This window comes from Barbus barbus, assembly GCF_936440315.1.
Source record: "Barbus barbus genome assembly, chromosome: 20".
In the NCBI taxonomy this organism is placed as follows: domain Eukaryota; kingdom Metazoa; phylum Chordata; class Actinopteri; order Cypriniformes; family Cyprinidae; genus Barbus; species Barbus barbus.
In genome coordinates this window covers 19,485,919-19,506,145 of record NC_136748.1, presented here as the reverse complement: position 1 = coordinate 19,506,145, position 20,227 = coordinate 19,485,919, and the positions used below count along the sequence as shown (strand labels likewise).

Here is a 20,227-nt window from a genome sequence, read left to right as displayed (position 1 = left end):
TGGGATCGATTTCTTCAAATCTGGTACATTATACGATTCCATTGCTGTTGTTTTCATTTAGGATTTTGAGAGGAGATTTTTGAAAAAGCAAGCATCAGATAATCAAGCAGAAGGTCAACAGTTCCTCCTGTCACGTTCTGTTTGTGTGACTTGCGTGATGTCTGCTAAATACTGTACTATCAAAGATGAGCCACAGCTAAATTTTGATTACATATGGTGACAAACTGTTTCAGTTCAGTTAAAGTAAATTATTGCTGTAAAGCATCCAGATACTTTAGGTACTTTAGATTATATTTTGCTTTTAAAGTGTATATAGTATATATATATATATATATATTTATATATTTTAGTAAGTCCTTTGAATGTGCTGGAGTGCTAATACGTTCATTTGTAAAGAATGCCTCAATACTGCTTTTTCCCCATTTTTGACTTTTAATTTTCCTCAGTTTTTTTGCTTCTAGTAAATGTGTTATTGATCTTCTTTTTAAGAACTGAACTGGCTGTGAAATGAAACATGGCCTTAAATTGAGCTCCTTAAATCTTAAAGCCATATATGAAATTACTGGGGTTTTATCAAGACTATAAATATTTATTTAGGCAATGAGCTTAATTATCAAGTCAGAGGTCTGTGCAGGTCTTTTTATTTATTATTAAAAAAAGATGTATTCTATGCCTTAAAATCAGACAACCTGCTGCAAACACCATTTAATGGCAAGTGTAGCTGTAAATGTGTTTTTGAGAACCAGAATTCAGTCTTATTGTACCATGGACCGTGTTCTTCATATGCTAAATGACAGCTTAATCTAATATTAAAAACATGTATCATTCCTATCTTTTGTTTATCAAGTAGATTAGATCAGGCATTTTCACGTGAGCTGAAATAACTGGTTTTGGAGTTAAATGATCTGACTAGTACAGGTAAAGCAGTTTAGAAAAAAGTCTTCAGTATAGCTTGATTCTCCTTTATTTTCTTGGCATTGTTGTACTGAGGGAAACCATTTTATTGCAGAATACATCCAGGAAAATAAAGTCATAGATGTTTTCCTCTGGAGCTACAATCAGTTTAACGCAACCGTTGCGAAAAATCTTGTTAGCTCAGCTTTAAGTATCTGCACAACTGGAGGATGTTTGTGTTAGATGTGAGGAACGGTGCCCTGCTCCCAGTCTCCTATCATAACAACTGCAGTTGTGGACAGAACAAATGCGCGAGAGTCAGCAGACAAGATTCGCCAGTGACACTATGATCTAAAACAATCTCTGATTTTTAAACGCAAACTGTAATCAGATTGGTAAATGTGCTGCCAGTGTTTGAGTTGCAGCGGTGTCCTTTAACCTCGATGTTGTTTTTTAACCCATTTACCCAGTAAGGGTTAAGAGTATTGTCATTTATTTTCAAATAGTTTTATCAGAAATTAGTGTACGTGCCAATGTCAGTGTGTGCCTTCAGACATCAGCTTTAGAGCTCTGAAGGTAATGTGTGTGTGACCGCAATAGAAAATAAATGTTTAAAAAGACATAATGCTTGTTTCTCCCCAATGATCTTCATTTTGCAAACACAGACTTTACATGATTGATCATTCATTTTAGTACTGGTATGAAAAGAAAACCTGCTAGAATGACAATTCAAGACTGCATTATCCAATGGAAATCCAATCAAATCGAACTTTAATACGTTCTATTGATTTAAAAATGTGCTTTGCTTTAGTCAATTGGACCAAGGTTTAAGAGTGTTATTTCCTGTTATTGATTCTGCAGCGTGGCAATCTTGTTAACGGGTTCACCACTAACAAAATACCACCTGCTCCCAATGTCTTATTAATGGCTAATGTTGTGAACATTTCGTTTTTGATAATCCTGATATCAGATCGCAGGGTTTTCTTAAGTGACTGTCCATGCAGTTTAACCCACTAAATTCAAGGAGTCATTCACATATTAAACACATTTTCCATTACACTGTGCTACCTTTCCATTAAACACAGGATTGAGAACGCAACTGGCTTCACGGCTATCAAATGTAGCGAAAATGACCACTGATGACTTAAAAATGAATTTTGTTGCAGTATTCGTCTTGTTTCTAGAGTCATTGTAATAAATGATATACCTAGCCTACAGCAGAGCAGTGCGAACGGGAAGGTGCAAAAATTACAGAGGAACTTTTTTCATTTCTAATCATTTATTTATCTCAAGTGCATAAGCAAATATGATATGTCAGTGCGTAAAGGTCTTGCAGCAAGTTTAAAAGCTGTGCACTTTGTTGGAAGATGCCCTCCACCATAAATAAAACCCACAAAAGAACAAAATCATATTTACATGAAGCAAAAACAACAACAACAACAAAAAAGAAAGGATGAACCCACATGTTGAGCACTATATAAGTTCAGGGAGAAAGAACAGGGTTGAAAGTCACCTACATTTACAATAGCGCTTTAAACATGACACAGGTTCCAATAAGAACAACAGCTTTCCCAAAAAAGCTTAACCACAGTTTGCCGAAGAGGATGTTATGTTTCGTACTTGTTATTTTACCGTTGTGTTTTTTTTCTTATTGTGATGGAGATAATTGTAGAAATATTTTGAGAGCATATGATGGTGGCGTTGTATTTGAAAAGCACAGGATTACAGCAGCAGCTACTAGACAAGAAGCCAGAAAATAACTTAGAAAGCTTACCATTTAAATGTTATTTCTTCAAGTGAATCAAAATTCCTTTCTGGTTTGAGTGGTTATGAACTTCTTATGCAAATATTGCACAAGCAAAAACTGACTTAATTCTACACCAGTAGGGGTCAGAGGGGGGTCCACTAAGGTGATGCATACTCATTGGGCCGGGGTGAGAGGACCCAACCTTAAAAATGATGTCCCAGGCCCATTGAATAGATTATATAGCAGCAGAAATGTTAACAAGGACCGCACGACTGTTAACAGGTTGGTTGAACAAGCACAGGACTAGGACTTCAATCCTGGAGAGCCACTGCAGAGTTTCGCTCCAAGTTTAATCAAACACACCTGAACAAGCTAATCAAGGTCTCTAAGGGTTACTAGAAAGCTACAGGCAGGTCAGTTTATATCAAGGTTGGAGGAAATCTACACTGTGGCTCTTTGGGATGAAGTTGGTCACCCCTGGGCTAGGAGTTTTGTCCTCGCCACCTAAAGTTTATTGTTCGTTTTTACTAAAAATCTTTAATTCAGTAATGCATATAGCCAATTACCGTCGTTACAGTGTAAACCACATGAAGTAACAGCAAAAAAGAATCTTACTCCAGTCCATTTAACGTAAATTAAATAAATGAAAACTAACCAGCAATACACAGACAGAGGCCACAACACACTCTCAGCTTTTGAGTCCAGCAGACAGGTTACAGACTGTTCATGAACTTACACAGTAGCTTTGGGAATTAAGGAATACTGTATGCATTGACAAAAGATAGTTTTAATGATGTTTTACACTTTGAAAGGTGATGTGTTGAGAGGTGAACGGAATAATGAATGTAAAGTGAGTAATTTGGGAGATACATTCATTAGTACAACATGTAAAATGAACTTTCAATGGCAACAAATCATGCCCAAGCACACAAATGTGAGACATACTGAAAATTTGCTTGCATGATGATAAAATTACATATTCCAAACCAAAAAAGAACAGGCTGACACATTCACACAAACAACCATTCACCAGAACCAAATGATGGTGGATAAAATGTATCCAAATTGGTTTGAGAATAATCGCCACTATTTTAGAACTCAAAGGCTCAAAACAAATTAATTGTGAGATTATGTAATGAGATAAGTGACAATTATTGGAAACATATTATGAAACATACATATGCGATATGAATATCCCACCCTCAAAAAAAAAAAAAAAAAAAAAAAAAAAAGAGAAAAGTCACAATGGCTTTGTGACAAATATAAATTACACAAAGAATGGTCCCTAGTATTATAATAACATCAAGATTATCTGTCCTATGAGGATCCCCTCTCAACATTAAATATTTTAAAAATAACAAAATTAACATGAAAGAATAAAGAAATTATGCTTTAAAATTAGTAACAACTGTAAAGTAACATGAGAAAAGGTGCTCAGAGAGGAAAATATTGGTTAGGAATGGCATCATTTTCGATGGACTGCTGTTCAGGATATAATCCTACATTTTTTAGTGGACATAGTGTAAGGCAGAGGGGCTTGAAGCTCAAAACACAATGAATAGGGTGTATTTCCATGAACATCACTAACAGCACACATGAACATAATTCAGTCTCTACCAATACATGTTAAAATCAAAATACATATTCAAGCTCATCTTGCTTCAAGCTTACACTAACTCTCCCTTTTGAAGCTTCTGCTTTAAAAAAATGACTGCACCTTTCAGGTAAGGCAGGTAAAACTTGGTTTGATCATGGGAACTCATATTCTGTGTATTTTATGTAATACTGCAGAAAGTCTACAAATGGTTCTCTAAAACAGTAACTAAGGACTAAATATTTATAAAAAAATTTAAATGTAAAAAAAAAAAAAAAAACTGGTAAACTACTGACACACTCACAAAATTCCTCAATTGACAGTACATTGCCATGATCTTTAGGAATACTTTTACAAACCTCACAATCACCTGTGGAACACCCACAGGTCAACCAAGTCAAACATGAGAAAAAGTCTTTGTTCTTGAATCCCAAGCCCCTGATGCCTTTTGTCACCTTTACTGTAATGCCTCCACACAAATCTGCTCCTCTGTAATCTCATCCAGCATCTGAACATCAACAGGACTGCAAATGTCACTGTTGTACACTTCTGTGCCCATCAGCGCCTCCTCCAGACCCACTGCTTTGGCCTTCGGAAAGCCATGCTGTTCAGATGGTGAGGTGCTTTCTACAGACTCTAGGTCTTCGATGCCAGCACGGTAGTGAATCATGAGCAGAGTCAAAGCTTGGAGTCGTTCACCGGACTTGGCCAGAGCTGCCGAGATGAGGGTCTTGCGTCGAGAGTCAATCGTGTCTCGCTCTTCCACACTCAAAGAGTTGTTATGCTCCAGCTCCTGGTCAATCTCCTGCTGCAACTTGTCCAACATAAACTCCAGTTTCTGTGATCGCTCATCTGTCGGGAGGCCACGGTAAAGATCTCGACCAATTTCTTTGACGGCGATGAAGACGCTGTCGTCCAGCCCACCTTCCTTGCGCACCAGTTTGGAGCCACTGCTTCCAGGTGGCTGCTTGGAAGGACTGGCCCCAGCATAGGTCTCTGTGTCACTGCTCTCATTGTCAGATGTGTTAGGTGTGTGTTTTGGAGAAGGTTCCACCACCCCTGGTCCCATTTCTGCAACCTGTTCTGCAAGTCTGGCTTTGGGCACCTGCCTCAAATTGAGGAGTCGAGAGCTAGTGTTGATAATGTGACGTGTAAGGCCAGTAGTTGCCCGATTGATGGTAGACTTGGCCTCAGGATCCGCCCCACGCCGGTCTGAGGCAGCTACGCAGTAAGGATGCTCTGTTAGACACTTCTCCTGACACTTCTTGTGGCAGACATAAGAACAGGTCATGCACTGTGAGGCAGCCTTGGTCCAGACCTTCTTCTTGCAATATTCGCACCAAGTGGGATTCTGGAACTGAGTGTCTTGAAAATTATGCCGCATCTCTCCGATATGCATGCCGCTGTAACTTGGTTCATCCCGGGTTACTATGAGTACCTGCTCCCGTTCCTTTTCCCGGTCTTTTAAGTCTTCTTCCTGTAGACTCCCTTCTTGCTCACGTTCTACCAGTCCACTGGAGAGGTCTGACTCCCCATCTGCAAGGTAAGTGAAGTTGAGTGTAACATCACCATAGCAGAGTTTCTCATTGAAACCTTTGTGAGTGCTCAAGCTGCGCAAAGCAGTACGGCTGACGCTGGCCCTTGGTTCGGGTGCACATAGACGGAAGGTGCTCTGGTATTCAGCAGATGACGTAGCTAAGCATTCCAGTGCTATGTGTTCCAAGTGCAAGCTGATGTGCCCCAAGCACAAGAGACTACCAAGCTTGAAGGGGTCCTTGCACCAAAGTGCTACATTAAGGAATTTGTGGTGGCTTTCCACCTCAAGGATCACAGAGGCTTTGTTCCAGCGGGCAGCTCTGTTGCGGTACATGGTTTCAGACGATTCCCAGAGACCCTGCTCATCGACACTGTCCCTAGTGTTGGAGGAGCTCTCGGATATCTTGTCTTTGGCTGAATCTTGCTTGTTTGTGGCTTGAATATTTGGGATTTCCTCTGCAGGCTCTGGATGCTTGCTCACAGGCTTCGGCTCTGGTGACTTAACAGCGATTTTCTCTACCGGTTTGTCACCATTGGCAGAAGTGGGTTGTGTTTTTTCTGGACTTTTTTCCACTGCAGCTTCGTTACCTTCGACCAGGCTTTGGGTTTCTGAGGAGGCAGATGTGACTTTTATATGAGGCCTGGGAGGGACAGGAGGGCGTGCAGGCGGTGGAGGAGGGGGCACCGTTGGTCTCTGTGGTGGTTCAGAAGATTCAGCAGTCTTGAGAGTTGGCGCCTTTGGTGATTCTTTGGGCTGGGGTTTGAGTGGGGACTGAAGGTTCAGTCTGCGGTTGAGAATTGGCGAGATGGAACCAAGGGGCTTTGCCAAGTTGGCCACAGTTTTTTTGGGACTTTGGTTTACAGAGAGCAGGAAATCCTCCTTAGTGTCAACTGTGACTGGAGCTGCAGTTGATTTGGACTCGACGATTAGCTCCTCAAACTCAGAGTCATTATCTCTGTTTTCAGATATGTCCATGGTGGTTATTGGGGCTGGGTCCTCCTCGTAGCCCCCAGGCTGATGAAAATAGCTGGGCTCCTCCATTGGGCCTAGGGTTTCTTGGAGTGTCCCCAAGCCCACAGTCGGCACCTGGTGCCGGACCGGCCTCTCAAATAAGACTATCACTCTCTCTCCAGCTTGTTTTAGCAGCTTCGGCACTTGGACAGAGGACGTCACTTTGACTCCTGTGCAAACAGACAATGAAGAACACTTGAAGCTTTGCAAATCTATTATAAAATTTTCCAAAATTGGGCATCAAATGAACTATCCACCGTGTCAAACATGCCATTTGAATAGTAAAAGTAATTGTATGTAATCACTAACCTCCAATAGCAATGAGGCGATCTCCTCTCTGTAAGTCTGCCAGGGCAGCTGGGGAGTTTGGGGTGACAGTCTCTATGCTCACATGCACCGTGTCACCATCACTGGCCGGGACATGCCTAAACGTCATTCCCACGCTCCCAGATGGTCCTTTGATCACCTCAGTCTGCAACAGACAAAGAGAAACAATATCAGATTTGCGAATAATATTAATGAAAAGGTTGTGTACTTGAAGAATCTTGGGATCCACAATTATAATTAAATTCCAAGTAGCTTTGTAAATTGTAACATCTTTTTTATTGCAGGTGTTGTTCTGGCATACATTACTTTAAGCCATAAGATCAACAAGTGGGACTGGATAGGAAAGGAGAAGTTAGGAGAAGCTTTTGTTACTAGTTGAGAAGAGTGCTAGCGGTTAAGCCAAAAGAAAGAGTTTTTTTAAAGCTTATCTTTTGACAGCAACAGCAGTTTATAATTAGGGCGGACAACCTACATTATAATGTGAACAAGACAGCCTTCACTTTCTATAGAAAGCTCTCTCTTCCCATCACATCTAACAATTTTCATGGTGATAAAACAATGCTCTCTAAAACGAAGGAAGGAAGGTCTGCAATTACTGATAATTTCACTGCAAACGTGACACGAAGTAGCAGCTGCTGTTTCAGGCTGGCTGCATCACAAAGCCTGCATCAAAAATCCACCTGCAGGTCCACCTGCACCTCGGGGGGACACCATACAACAGCAGGTACAGGAGGAGCAAGTTAGTGTGCCAAAGTGTGGAAAGATTCCACTAGAACCACCAAGAAGCAAGAATGATGATCTGGACTGTATAATAGTTGCACAAACACCAGTATGATTGTTTTTCATTGATCTTTCCATGATATGCCCTCTGTGTCTCCCGTGTTCTCTCTCTCCGTTGTTTGTGCTGGGGATGGGAAAGAAAAGACAGGAAGCAGATCTACGCTGCCGAGATGGATGACTGTAATTTTGCTGCTGTCATTTGTTATAACCCTTGAGAAGGGCACTGATTGAGTTAAACATGGGATGAAAAAACAGACAATCTACTCAAGCTGGCAAGCGGAAGACTGACTTGCCCAGTTTTGACCAATGACTAACTGTCTATTGAAACATTCAAGAAACCACTGAAAGTTCTATGAAGGCAACTTACAAAAAGACACCCAAATTCAACAGTATAAAATGGATAGTTTCAACTTCATATTTCATATATTAATATCGGTCTGTCTTATCTGTCTGTCTGTCTATCTTAATAATAAATCTAACTATTTAACATTGATATCTTATGTTGCTGTTTCCATTTTGCCACTGATTCAAAATAAAAACATTAAATGTTTTATTTGAATATTTACTGTTTAAAATGGTCACGTAAACATTATTTTGAAGCATATTTTTTTACATAATCAATTGCACTGCAATTGAACAAGGGCATTTTTGGTAGCCATAGGAGTGAGTATGAAAAGAGACAAGGAGAGAACACTTGTTCCAATTCTATTTGCATACATGTCAGCTTAGCTGAGATGCTGAAGATAATTTTGTTTATAAAAGACAAAATAAATACACAGGAACATAAATCTTAATGACTGAAGGGCTGCTGTTAAACTCTCCACAGAGATGATTAATTCTGAACATTTCCTCCCTCAGGACACAACCTGATCCCACCCTTTACATATGTCAGAGAGGGTTCGTGGGAGAAAAACAAAAGCTTCAGGCTTTTTTGAGGACACTGATGGTCTTTTACCGGCATGTTTGGGATAATTTATTGCAACCTTGTTCAAGATAGAGAAAGAAAATGAAAGCTAAGTGTATGTGAGGAATCCAGAAAAAAAATGATGTTCTGGATTTAATGAGTTAGATTGCTGAAACAAATATGACAAAACACAAAACAAGACACCATTGTTTGCAAGGGCTGTGATCTAGAGAAGGCTTTTATCTGATATTCACCTTAACAAACACTAAAAATTACTTCCAAACATTCAGATTAAAGTCTTCTGGTACAGGATTATGTTGGACCTACATTACATGCCTAGACTTGAAGACTGAATGAGCAATATTTGGTCAAGTTATCTACATAAAAGAAAATGAGCACAGGAGCGCTACCATCAGACTTAATTACAATACAGTGCACCACCAAACTGGAATTACTGAAGAAAACGACAAGATTTTCCTTAGACCAAAAATAAAAGTAAATAGCAGAGGGTGAAAGAGACACCTGCACTCTACACGCACCTTTGTTTTCCCACTTTTAGAACGACAAAATGACAAGGTTCAAAGACAGAGAGAGAAGAAATGAAAGAGAAAAAGAGATTTGTCTGACACAGGAACCGAACGGCGACATTGAGCAGCAATTACAGGCGATTTCTGTAGCTGAGCGGTGGCTAAGGGGTAATTACACAACCATGGCAAGGCACAGCAGGAAGAACACGCACATTGTGTGTGTTACTGTGTGTCTGCATGTGTTGAGTGCAGGTAAACGGACTGCTGCCGCTCCAACTGGTACGTGAGGACGCTGTTCATGTGTCAATTTGTCGTCCGTCTCACCTCATCACCACAAGATTCACAGATACACCCTCACATCAAGTATCAGGGATATATAAAACAGCTTTTCAGCAACAAACACACACAGGGGCCCTGTTGGACATTTCCAGGTCAGTTCCATTGATTACAGCATAAATGTCAGAATAAAAACACAACACTTAAATACCACTACACACATTCAATAAAACCACAATAAAAATGAAACCTCTTGTCATTATGTACTCACCCACGTCACGCGAATCACATATGACTTACTTCTGTGAAATATATATTGTGAATAATGTGCTGGTTCCTGCTTCTCTATTATTACAATGTGGAATTGAGCTTACAAGCTCTGAAAAAAGCACAAGAAAGTATAAAAGCAGCATGTAACAAAGCATATCTTCAGAAGCCATACGTGTAGTTAAGATTTGTAGTTCCCTGACAATATTTGAACAAATTAGCAACATGTTTTTTCAAAGAAATTAACACTTTTATTTAGCAAGGGAGCATTAAATTAATCAAAAGTGAAAGTAAAGGCTTTTACATTGTTTAAAAAAAATCAAATTAAATGTCGTTCATTAAGAAATCAAATGAAAATTTCTATTCTAAGAAATTCTGGGAAAAAAATTATCAAAGTTTCCACAAAAAATATTAAGCAAGCACAACTGTTTTCAATATTGATTAAGCAACAAATCAACCTATCAGAATGATTTCTGAAGGATCATGTGACACTGAAGACTGGAGTAATGGCTGCTGACAATTCAGCTTTGCAATCACAGGAATAAATAACATTAAAATATATTCAATTATTAGTTATTTAAAATGATAATATTATTTCACAATATTACTGTTTGTACTGTATTTTTGACCAAATAAATGCATCACACTGGGGGGCGTATTACAGAAAGATCCTAACTTTAAAATCTTATCTGTTTGGTAACCTTAGTAATTTCAGTGAGGACCACATTTAGGACGAAACCTATTACAGAACAGCATTTAAGTGGGTTATCTTATCTTAACTACAGATAGGAAAGGGGTATTACAGAAACCTCCTAACTTGACAAAAAACCCAAAAAACTCTCTTAACTTTAGGACAACCCCACAGCTGTCCTAACTTCAAAATTATTTGAAAGCTAACAGAAAAAAACGCTTACAACTGTGCTGTCCGACAATGATATTACATTTATTAATAGTTGAAAATGAAGAACGAAGATGTTTAATGGTAGAAAGACTCTTGGAGGACCCTGAAGATGTTATAATTTGATGAAAAACACTGGGGGCGTATTACAGAAAGTTTCTTATCTAAGGTCTTAACTTAAGATATGATGTTAAATTAGGATTTTTCACAAATTCGTATTACAGAAGCAAATCTTAACTTGATTTGGGATTCTTATCTTATCCTATCTTACAAAATAGTATCTTATCTCTATTTAGGAAATCTTAAATGGCATAATCAAGCTCGACAATCCACTCTCAGGTCTGTTACCAAGCAACCAACACTGCCCGAGCTGCTGATGAGGTAAACAAAATAATAGAAGCTACTTCACTTTGAAAATCGCCATTTGCAAAAAAAACGTAAGGCATTATTCACTTGCACTACAAACAGTTATGCTCCGTGACACTTTTGTTGGTCTCTATAATGCTGGTTGCAGTTCCTGTGCTAACTGTAATATGTTGTGCGGCAGTCTGTAATTACTTATAAGTGTTTTTCATCAAAATATAACATATCTTCAGGGTCCTCCAAGAGTCTTTCTACCATTAAACATCTTAGTTCTTCATTTTCAACTATTAATAAATGTAATATCATTGTCGGACAGCACAGTTGTAAGCGTTTTTTTCCGTTAGCTTTCAAATAATTTAGGACAGCTGTGGGGTTGTCCTAAAGTTAAGAGAGTTTTTAGGGTTTTATGTCATGTTAGGAGGTTTCTGTAATACCCCTTTCCTATCTGTAGTTAAGATAAGATAACCCACTTAAATGCTGTTCTGTAATAGCTTTCGTCCTAAATGTGGTCCTCAGTGAAATTACCATGGTTACCAAACAGATAAGATAAGATTTTAATGTTAGGATCTTTCTGTAATACACCCCCATGACCACAAAACCAGTCATAAGGGTAAATTTTTCCAAATTGAGATTTATACATCATCTGAATAAATAAGCTTTCCATTGATGTATGGTTTGTTAGGATTGGTCAATATTTGGGCGAGATACAACTATTTGAAAATCTGGAATTTGCGGGTGCAAAAAAAATAAAAATAGAGAAAATCGCCTTTAAAATTGTCCAAATGAAGTTCTTAGCAATGCATATTACTAACCAAAAATTAAGTTTTGATATATTTACAGAAATTAACAAAATATCTTTATGGAACGTGATCTTTACTTAATGTCCTAATGATTTTTGGCATAAAAGAAAAATCAATCATTTTGACCCATACAGTGTATTTTTGGCTATTGCTACAAATATATCCCAGCGATTTATGACTGGTTTTATGGTCCAGGGTCACATATTAGTGACACTCATTTGTTTTCCATGGAAGATAGAATGTAAAATGAAGTTGAAACAACGTGAGGGTGAGTAAATACTGATTTGAAGTAATGTAAAAAGCTTTACGCTGAATCGAAAAAAATAAGTGAAACAATTTGAGAATCTTTTGAGGAATAACAATGTTACATTACAAAAGCATCTTTGACAAGGAAAGAGAGGCAAACAAAACAGCATCAAATTTTTGATTTCATTTACTTTTCTAGTTTTTCTTTGATGCCTCTAAAAAGAACGAGTTCTCTCTCTCTCACACACATGCACAACACAAAACAAAGCAATATGCTTGGCCACCCTAATACTGCCTCTAAATGCGCACAGACATCAAATTGTACGGTGCACTTAAAGAGACAGACAGACAGATGAGTAACTGCTCAGAGAAAGAAAACATGCCACACAAAATCAGCCTTACACACTCCACACACACCAGATATAGTACACTCTGTACAACAGAATGGTAGTTTTCTTCTAGTAATCAGGTGCCAGCGAGTGCATGCATGTTTGTAGGTGGTAGATGTGTTACGTGTGATTATTGACAGATGCCCATTGAAGCTATTGTGCAGAACGGACAGTTGCCTTGTGTGTACACCTGTTGCTGGAGGAGTGACTGCGTGTGTTCAGCCAAACCTCCCACTCTCCATTTCTCTCCCTACCTCCATTTTTCCTGCTATCCATTTCATTCATCCCCCACCTTTCTCTTCAACTGGCTCATATAAATCTACCCTTTTCAGAACAGACTCTCATCCTTTACTTAAGCAACACGAGCGATAATGATGATGCCCAGCAGACAACACAAAATTGATGTGTGACCCTGGGGGCGTATTACAGAAAGTTTCTTATCTTAGGTCTTAACTTAAGATATGATGTTAAATTAGGATTTTTTGCAAATTCGTATTACAGAAGCAAATCTTAACTTAACTGTAATTACTTATAAGTGTTTGTCATCAAAATATAACATCTTCAGGGTCCTCCAGAGACTTACTACCATTAAACATCTTCGTTCTTCATTTTCAACTATTAATAAATGTAATATCATTGTCCGACAGCACAGTTGTAAGCGTTTTTTTCTGTTAACTTTCAAATAATTTTGAAGTTAGGACAGCTGTGGGGTTGTCCTAAAGTTAAGACAGTTTTTAGGGTTTTTTGTCAAGTTAGGAGGTTTCTGTAATACCCCTTTCCTATCTGTAGTTAAGATAAGATAACCCACTTAAATGCTGTTCTGTAATAGCTTTAGTCCTAAATGTGGTCCTCACTGAAATTACTAAGGTTACCAAACAGATAAGATAAGATTTTAATGTTAGGATCTTTCTGTAATACGCCCCCTGGACCACAAAACCAGTCTTAAGTCGCTGGGGTATATTTGTAGCAATAGCCAAAAAAACATTGTATGGGTCAAAATTATTGATTTTTCTTTTATTCCAAAAATCATTAGGACATTAAGTAAAAATCATGTTCCATGAAGATATTTTGTAAATTTCCTACTGTAAATATATCAAAACTTACTTTTTGATTAGTAATATGCATTGCTAAGAACTTCATTTGGACAACTTTAAAGGTGATTTTCTCAATATTTAGATTTTTTTGCACCTTCAGATTCCAGATTTTCAAATAGTTGTATCTCAGCCAAATATTCTCCTATCCTAACAAACCATACATCAATGGAAAGCTTATTTATTCAGATGATGTATAAATCTCAATTTGGAAAAATTTACCCTTAAGACTGGTTTTGTGGTCCTGGGGGTGTATTACCAAAAGATCCTAGGGTCCAGGGTCACATATATACTTTGCTTTACCCTTTAGGCACATTCAGGAAAACAAAAACAAAAAAAACATGGAAAATAATTTCTTTGTAATTTGTGGTTGCTTACAAACTATATTTTAGCTCTTCAGAAGACTTTTATGCACACCAAGGCTGCATTTATTTGATCAAAATTGCAATTATTATTATTATTATTATTATTACTATTACTAAAAATTACTTTTTTATTTTAATATATTCTAAAATGTAATTTGTTCCTGTGATGGCAAAACTGAATTTATCAGCCATTACTCCAGTCCTTCACAAATCTTTCAAATATGCTGAACATTTCTTATTATTATTATAAATGCTGAAAACAGTTTTGCTGCTTAATATTTTTGTGGAAACCATGATAATTATTTTCAGAATTCTTTAATGGATAGAAAATCCAAAGAATAGCATTTATTTGAAATGGAAATTTTCTGTCATTTTGATCAATTTAATGTCTCCTTGCAGAATAAATCTACTAAAGGTTGGCCAACTAAAACCTTGGTTGAATCTGACTGTGATTATTTAGATCACACCTATAGCTTCCAGATCAAATGCACAGAAGTTCTGAGGGATGACAGAGACCGTGCCAAGTCAAACACTCGTGCCAGGAGTGATCATGTGATAAATCGACAGAATCAACAATGAAGCAGCAGGTTTATTTGGTCCTCCTTTGTTGAGTGAATGAGGTGTTTGGTAAAAAGATCCATCGTCAAATAACTATGGAATAACTCACTGGAAATGTAATGTGGTTTGACGTGTTTCATTGAGTGACAAACATCGAGGATCGAGGAAGCAACCTTCAGCAACTTCAGATGCACGAAGAATCACAGAGAAAAGTGTAGCACTGTCTCCTCAGAGCCTGTTTCTCTTAAAAGGTTTGTTTTTCTTCATCTGTTAGTTTAATCCACAAGCTGAACTACAGAGGTGAGCTAATGAAATTAAGATCGACAAGCACATTCAGACTCACTCCCACCAGCTGGCAAAAAGAGAAAACAAACCAAAGAGTCATGCTACAACAAAGAAATAGATTTCTGTAAATAATATTTAAAATACAATTTGAATAAAATAAATGAATAAGAACTCCATATGGTTTATTTAGAGACATTTTTAGATTGGTTTGTATTTTACTTTTTACATTGCACATTTTGAATGAAATTGGCCACAATGTCTGTTAAACTGAAATTAAGATTGCTCTGATTAAAAAAACTAATTTCAGAGCAAATAAATATTAAAATATTAAGATATCTTTTTTTAGATACAGTATCCTACTCCTCAAACATCCAGTATCTTCCTCACACACAGTGGCTGAGTTCAGTGGTCAGATGCAGTAGTGAGAGCCGTCAGAACAATGGCCAGTAATCGAATCATCTGGCACATGTCAGAGCGATTAGTGTTAGGGTATAGGGTAGCAGTCCCCGCAAGGCATACGCACACACACACGCACGCACATGCACACACACAGCATAAGAGAGCTCTAGCGATTAATAGTTTATTTCAAAGGAAGAAGAAAAAAAAGTAACAGACGTGAAAGAAAGGAGGCTTAGATCGATGAGCTGAAGTGGCCAGACAGAGGATTTTAGAAAGATCTGGTGAAAACGGAAGTGAAAGTCAGATATGATAAGTTCTCAAATAACAAATTGGATTGTTTTAGAAGTGGTATTGTACATAAATGTTTAGTTTTTTTCCAGTAAAAAAAAAAAAACTGCACCTAAAAGAAAATATACTGAATTTTATTTTTCTTATCCCATGCGTGCATTTTTTTTCAAGCATCAATGTCACAATTTTTTTTTTTTTTTATTCTTAAAAATACCCAATTTATATTAGATAATTTATGTAATAAATCCAATCAGACATCTGTCTATTGGGGACATCTATCCATCCAGGAAGAATTAATATTTTTTTTCTGTGAAGTACATACCACACAGACACACATAGATACATATACATATATTAATTATCTGAAAAGTAGTGTTAATATCTTTAACTTTTTTCCTTAAAGTAAACTTATATTGTATAATGTAAAATTGTTGTTTAGAAATTTATTTTTACCATCTGACCTGGCTAGCGGCTGATCGATCGCCTAAACTGAAATCAATGATTTTTTTTTTTTTTTTTTTAAACAAATGTCTACGAAGTACAAAACTAATGCACATATTTATCTATAAAGGTTCTTAATGATTTTTCCCCCCTCAGTGTTACAACAAAACTGCAAGGATTCACATATCCTCAGATAAAGTGGAAAAAAATATGCTCAATTATTCCATTAGTGACAAGATTAAAAATTAAGCGATGGAATTTCATATTGAGAAATTACAGAGCTTGATGAAAATTCAATTTCAAAATGTCTGACAGCCAAAGCTGGCAGGAAGTGAGGATAATTAAACAGGAAGTGTTGCTGTGGATTAATGTGTTTTATATTAAGTTGCCTGGTTTGAGTCACATGAAGCACAATAACTCATGGCGGTGGTGGAATATCATCAACACTGCCCTTTTCCAACTCTCGCCTAATTCAATCACTCGCTCTTCTTCATTTCACCCATCCTCCAATCCATGCAAATTAACAAAACACTGCATTGCACATAGTTACATGACAATGACAGGAGGTTATAATTTACTAAATCTACCATATCCAGTTCTGACTCAAAGTTTTAAATTAGAGGAAGTCAATTTGCACTAAATATTAGATATTAAATATATACATATCATAAAAACCTTAAAAATCTACCACAAATTTGCTGATTCCAAATCAAACTTATGTGCAAAACAAAATAAGCCTTTATTTCTTGGAAGAAACCCTCAACCATGGGTTCAGCAAGTTGCACTAATTGCATCTCACTTTCTGTTCGTGGACGAACCTATTCCAGGAAACACTCTATTTGCAAGCATTTGTTCAAAGCTGGGATGAATGCAGTCGCGTCTCATCACGGACAGGCTGAATTTTCATGTTGCCGCTACGTTTTTGTGATAGGAGGAGGCTTTTCAGAGAGCACCACACAAAAGGGAGGGTTGTTATGGAGACGGGGGACATTAAAAAAAACAAGACCCTTCTCATCCCTCTCATTTACAATTGTTCACATGCAGCGGCCAGAGCGTTCTTTAACATCCGTCGATTCGGTTCCGTTTTTAGCACCTTCATTGTTATTCAGCTGCTCAGGATCTGTCCCCTCATCTACATGGACCCGCCCCCGGTTTAACCCCTACACGCACAGGACGAAAGGTAGAATGGGAAGAACCAAATGAAAGATGGAAGGGAAAATGAAGAGTCTCTCCTATCAGTGCTCAAAGGCCAACCAACATGCGGGGGGAACAAGAGTGCATCCTTATCACTCTGGCATTTTGTTTGTCATTTTCATTCTCAGCTTAAACTGAGGCAGTTACTTAAAAGTGGAGTTTCAAATGTCCCTTCCCATGCAATCAGCAGCTGTCTGATACTGTCAGAAGATTCATGGCTTTATAACACTCTCAGCAGCAGCTCTATATTCAACAGGTGACATTTTGCTTCAAAGAGCGATGGACTCTGAAGGGTAGACTAGCGCCTGGCTCCAATCTGACTGCAAGCAATTAATGCTCCAGTGAGAACTGTGCAGCTGATGAGGCCAGTCAGAAACATTCAAACACTGTTCATCCATTAAAACGGCTTTCAAATGAAGGTCCACAACTTATACATCAAACTACTATTCATCAACCCAACAATCAGCACAAATAAAGATAAAGAAAGAAAGGGGAAGGAAATGAGTTAGACTAAGAAACAAAAAGAGGGAGGAAAAGAATTAAGGCAAATAAAAATAAAAAAAAAGGAAGGAATGATTAAATGAAAAAAGAAAATACAGAAATGAAACAAAGAAAAAGATTAAGGAAATATAGTAAACAGCAAATGAAAGACAGGAAAAAAGGGGGAAATAGGCAAGGAAATTATAGTAGGTCAAAATATCGTAAGGAAATAAACTAAGCAAGACAGGAAGGTCACAAATAGGAAACTTTATGAACTTTTAGGAGTTTAGGAAAGGAAAGGAAAGTGAATGAATGGAAAAAAGAAGAAAAGAAAAAGGAAGGAAAGGAAAAATTTAAATTAAAAAAAGAGGAAGGAAATAATGTATAGGAGTAAGGAAAGGAAAAAAGGAAATAAAGAAAGGAAAAGATGACAAATAAGGTAAAGGAGTAAGGAAAGGAAATTAAGGAAGGAGGGAAAGAAAGGAAGGAAATACAGGAAGAAAAGTAAAAGAAAGGAAAGGATATAAAAGATGAAAATAAGGAAAGAAGAGAAAGATAATCAGAAAAGGAAAAAGGAAATGGAAAAAACAAAAGGAAATGAGCAAAGCAAATCAAAGCAAAGAAAAAAAGATAGCCGTAAGCGTAGATATATTACTCTAGAGCCTCACAGTCGTCTCTGCAGCTCTCTCTTTCTCTCTCCAATCCTTTTATTTCCAGGAGAGGTGCCCGGCCAAGCAGAGAGCAGCAATAAACTGCATAAAAATGAGATTTAGCAGCAATATACTTCAGACTGCATCAAATCGTAACAGCACAGACAAAGAGCAGCTGGCCTGTCAGACACCCCAGTACAAACAACAATTAACTAAAAATACAGCAGCAGCTGACTGCGGGCAATACATACTTCAGAACAAAGTTAAAGACACTGGGCCCTGACCCCGTACACTTGGCCGGTGAACAAGAGTCAACTGGCTGAAAATCACGCTGCGCTGACTAAAGACAAGGAGGTTTCTCCATACATCACCTCACAAAATGCGGCTCCATTGGATTTATACCACTTTGCAAAATAATGCTGTCATTAAGAAACAAATCTTTGCGGCTTTGAAAAGTGCACCTGTCTGTGTCTCAAGATAGAAATCCAGTTAATTGATCTCCATTATATTGATTAATTTGGCCTGTTGTAACATTTCCGTTATCTGTTCCAACTTGCGTCATCTTTTGAATAGATAAAAACTACACTGTTTGTGTTTACGTGCATCAAGATTCGGCCAACCAATCGGTGTTCAGCTTTTTCTGTTGTGGAGGGCGGAGCTGGGATTCATTTAGTGAAGGGGCCAGAATAACCAGCAATGAGTGTTAGCTCTGTGGCATTGGTAATACACCCATCAGACACTCCGACATGCACAAGGACGGCTGTCAAATTAGTTGGATGATCATCATTGGCACAGAGCAAAATCAATTGGAAATATAAATTAGAAAAATAGCCTGGAAAATCCTAATGACAGACCCTAAATATGACTTTCTTATACACACAAGAAAAAAAAACAAGTGTCTAGCTTTGAGTGTCTAGAAAAGAGCTATGTAAATGTAATGAATTATTATGTATCCCATAAGAAATGTTCTTATTATAAATCATTCCAATGATTTAAATTATATTTAATTCTATATTTATGAAATTTATATAATATATAAATCTTTATATTTAAAATATATATTTATAATTATACATTAAATGACAAATTTAAGAACATTTTAGATATTTAAAATAGACACTAACACAGCATCATAGTGGCCCGAAAGCCAGTCCTCGGGGGGGAAGACTGTGATAAGACAAGGTGCTGCGCATGAAACAGCCATCTTAGAGCCATTATGAGAGATGTCTGTATCTGAATAAGCTTAGATGAACAAGACCTGAACTGATATCTTGACAAAGCACGTATACAGAGGGTTATTTGTCTTTGGTTTAAATAAGATTTAAATTTAGGTGGGCAAATGGAAACACGAAAACAAGGCAGCTGGATAACACACACGCCACAAATTGAAGGTAAAATTGAGTCTGTGCGTGTGTGTGTGCATGCGTGCATGTCTGAGGGACATTCAACAGCAAACATCTGAAATGAGAGCATCACAAAGACGTCATGGACATAACGGACGTAACAGGACTTCAAATTTAAAACACACTCAAATGCATGTCAATCAACTAAGAAAAATGAAGGAAAGGAAGTGAAAGCCACTGATCTGGCAACCTGATCTGGCAACCTGTTTTAAACAACATCAGAAACGCTCTAAACGATGACGGAAAAATCCCAGTGACAAAACTAGCTTCCCATAACACACTCACATATAAATGCACACACACAAATAAACACCGCACACACACACCCTGCAGCGCTCGATGGTGTTATTTGGACTGTAAGGAACTCACACAGACCATATTTTGAAGAATGAAGACATAGCGTTATTCTCACAGAAATGTCTAACAAGTTTCTAATGCTTCTTGCAGCTGGAATAACAACAACAGAAAATATTTCACTGAGCAAAAGCCCGATGACTCCACAGAAACAGCCAC

The 20,227-nt window shown here is 37.6% G+C and overlaps 1 protein-coding gene across 1 annotated transcript in view; it reads right to left on the bottom strand.

Annotated features, from left to right (window-relative positions):
• Positions 1–2,166: 2,166 nt before the first annotated feature.
• LOC306886443 (PDZ domain-containing protein 8-like) overlaps positions 2,167–20,227 on the bottom strand; it is a 38,133-nt gene continuing 20,072 nt past the window's right edge. The window contains exons 4-5 of the mRNA XM_079443548.1: positions 7,093–7,255; positions 2,167–6,953 (exon numbers count right to left, since the gene is read on the bottom strand). Coding sequence (XP_079299674.1) covers positions 4,693–6,953; positions 7,093–7,255 — 2,424 coding nt within the window. The 3' untranslated portion in view covers positions 2,167–4,692. The remainder of the gene's footprint in view (positions 6,954–7,092; positions 7,256–20,227) is intronic.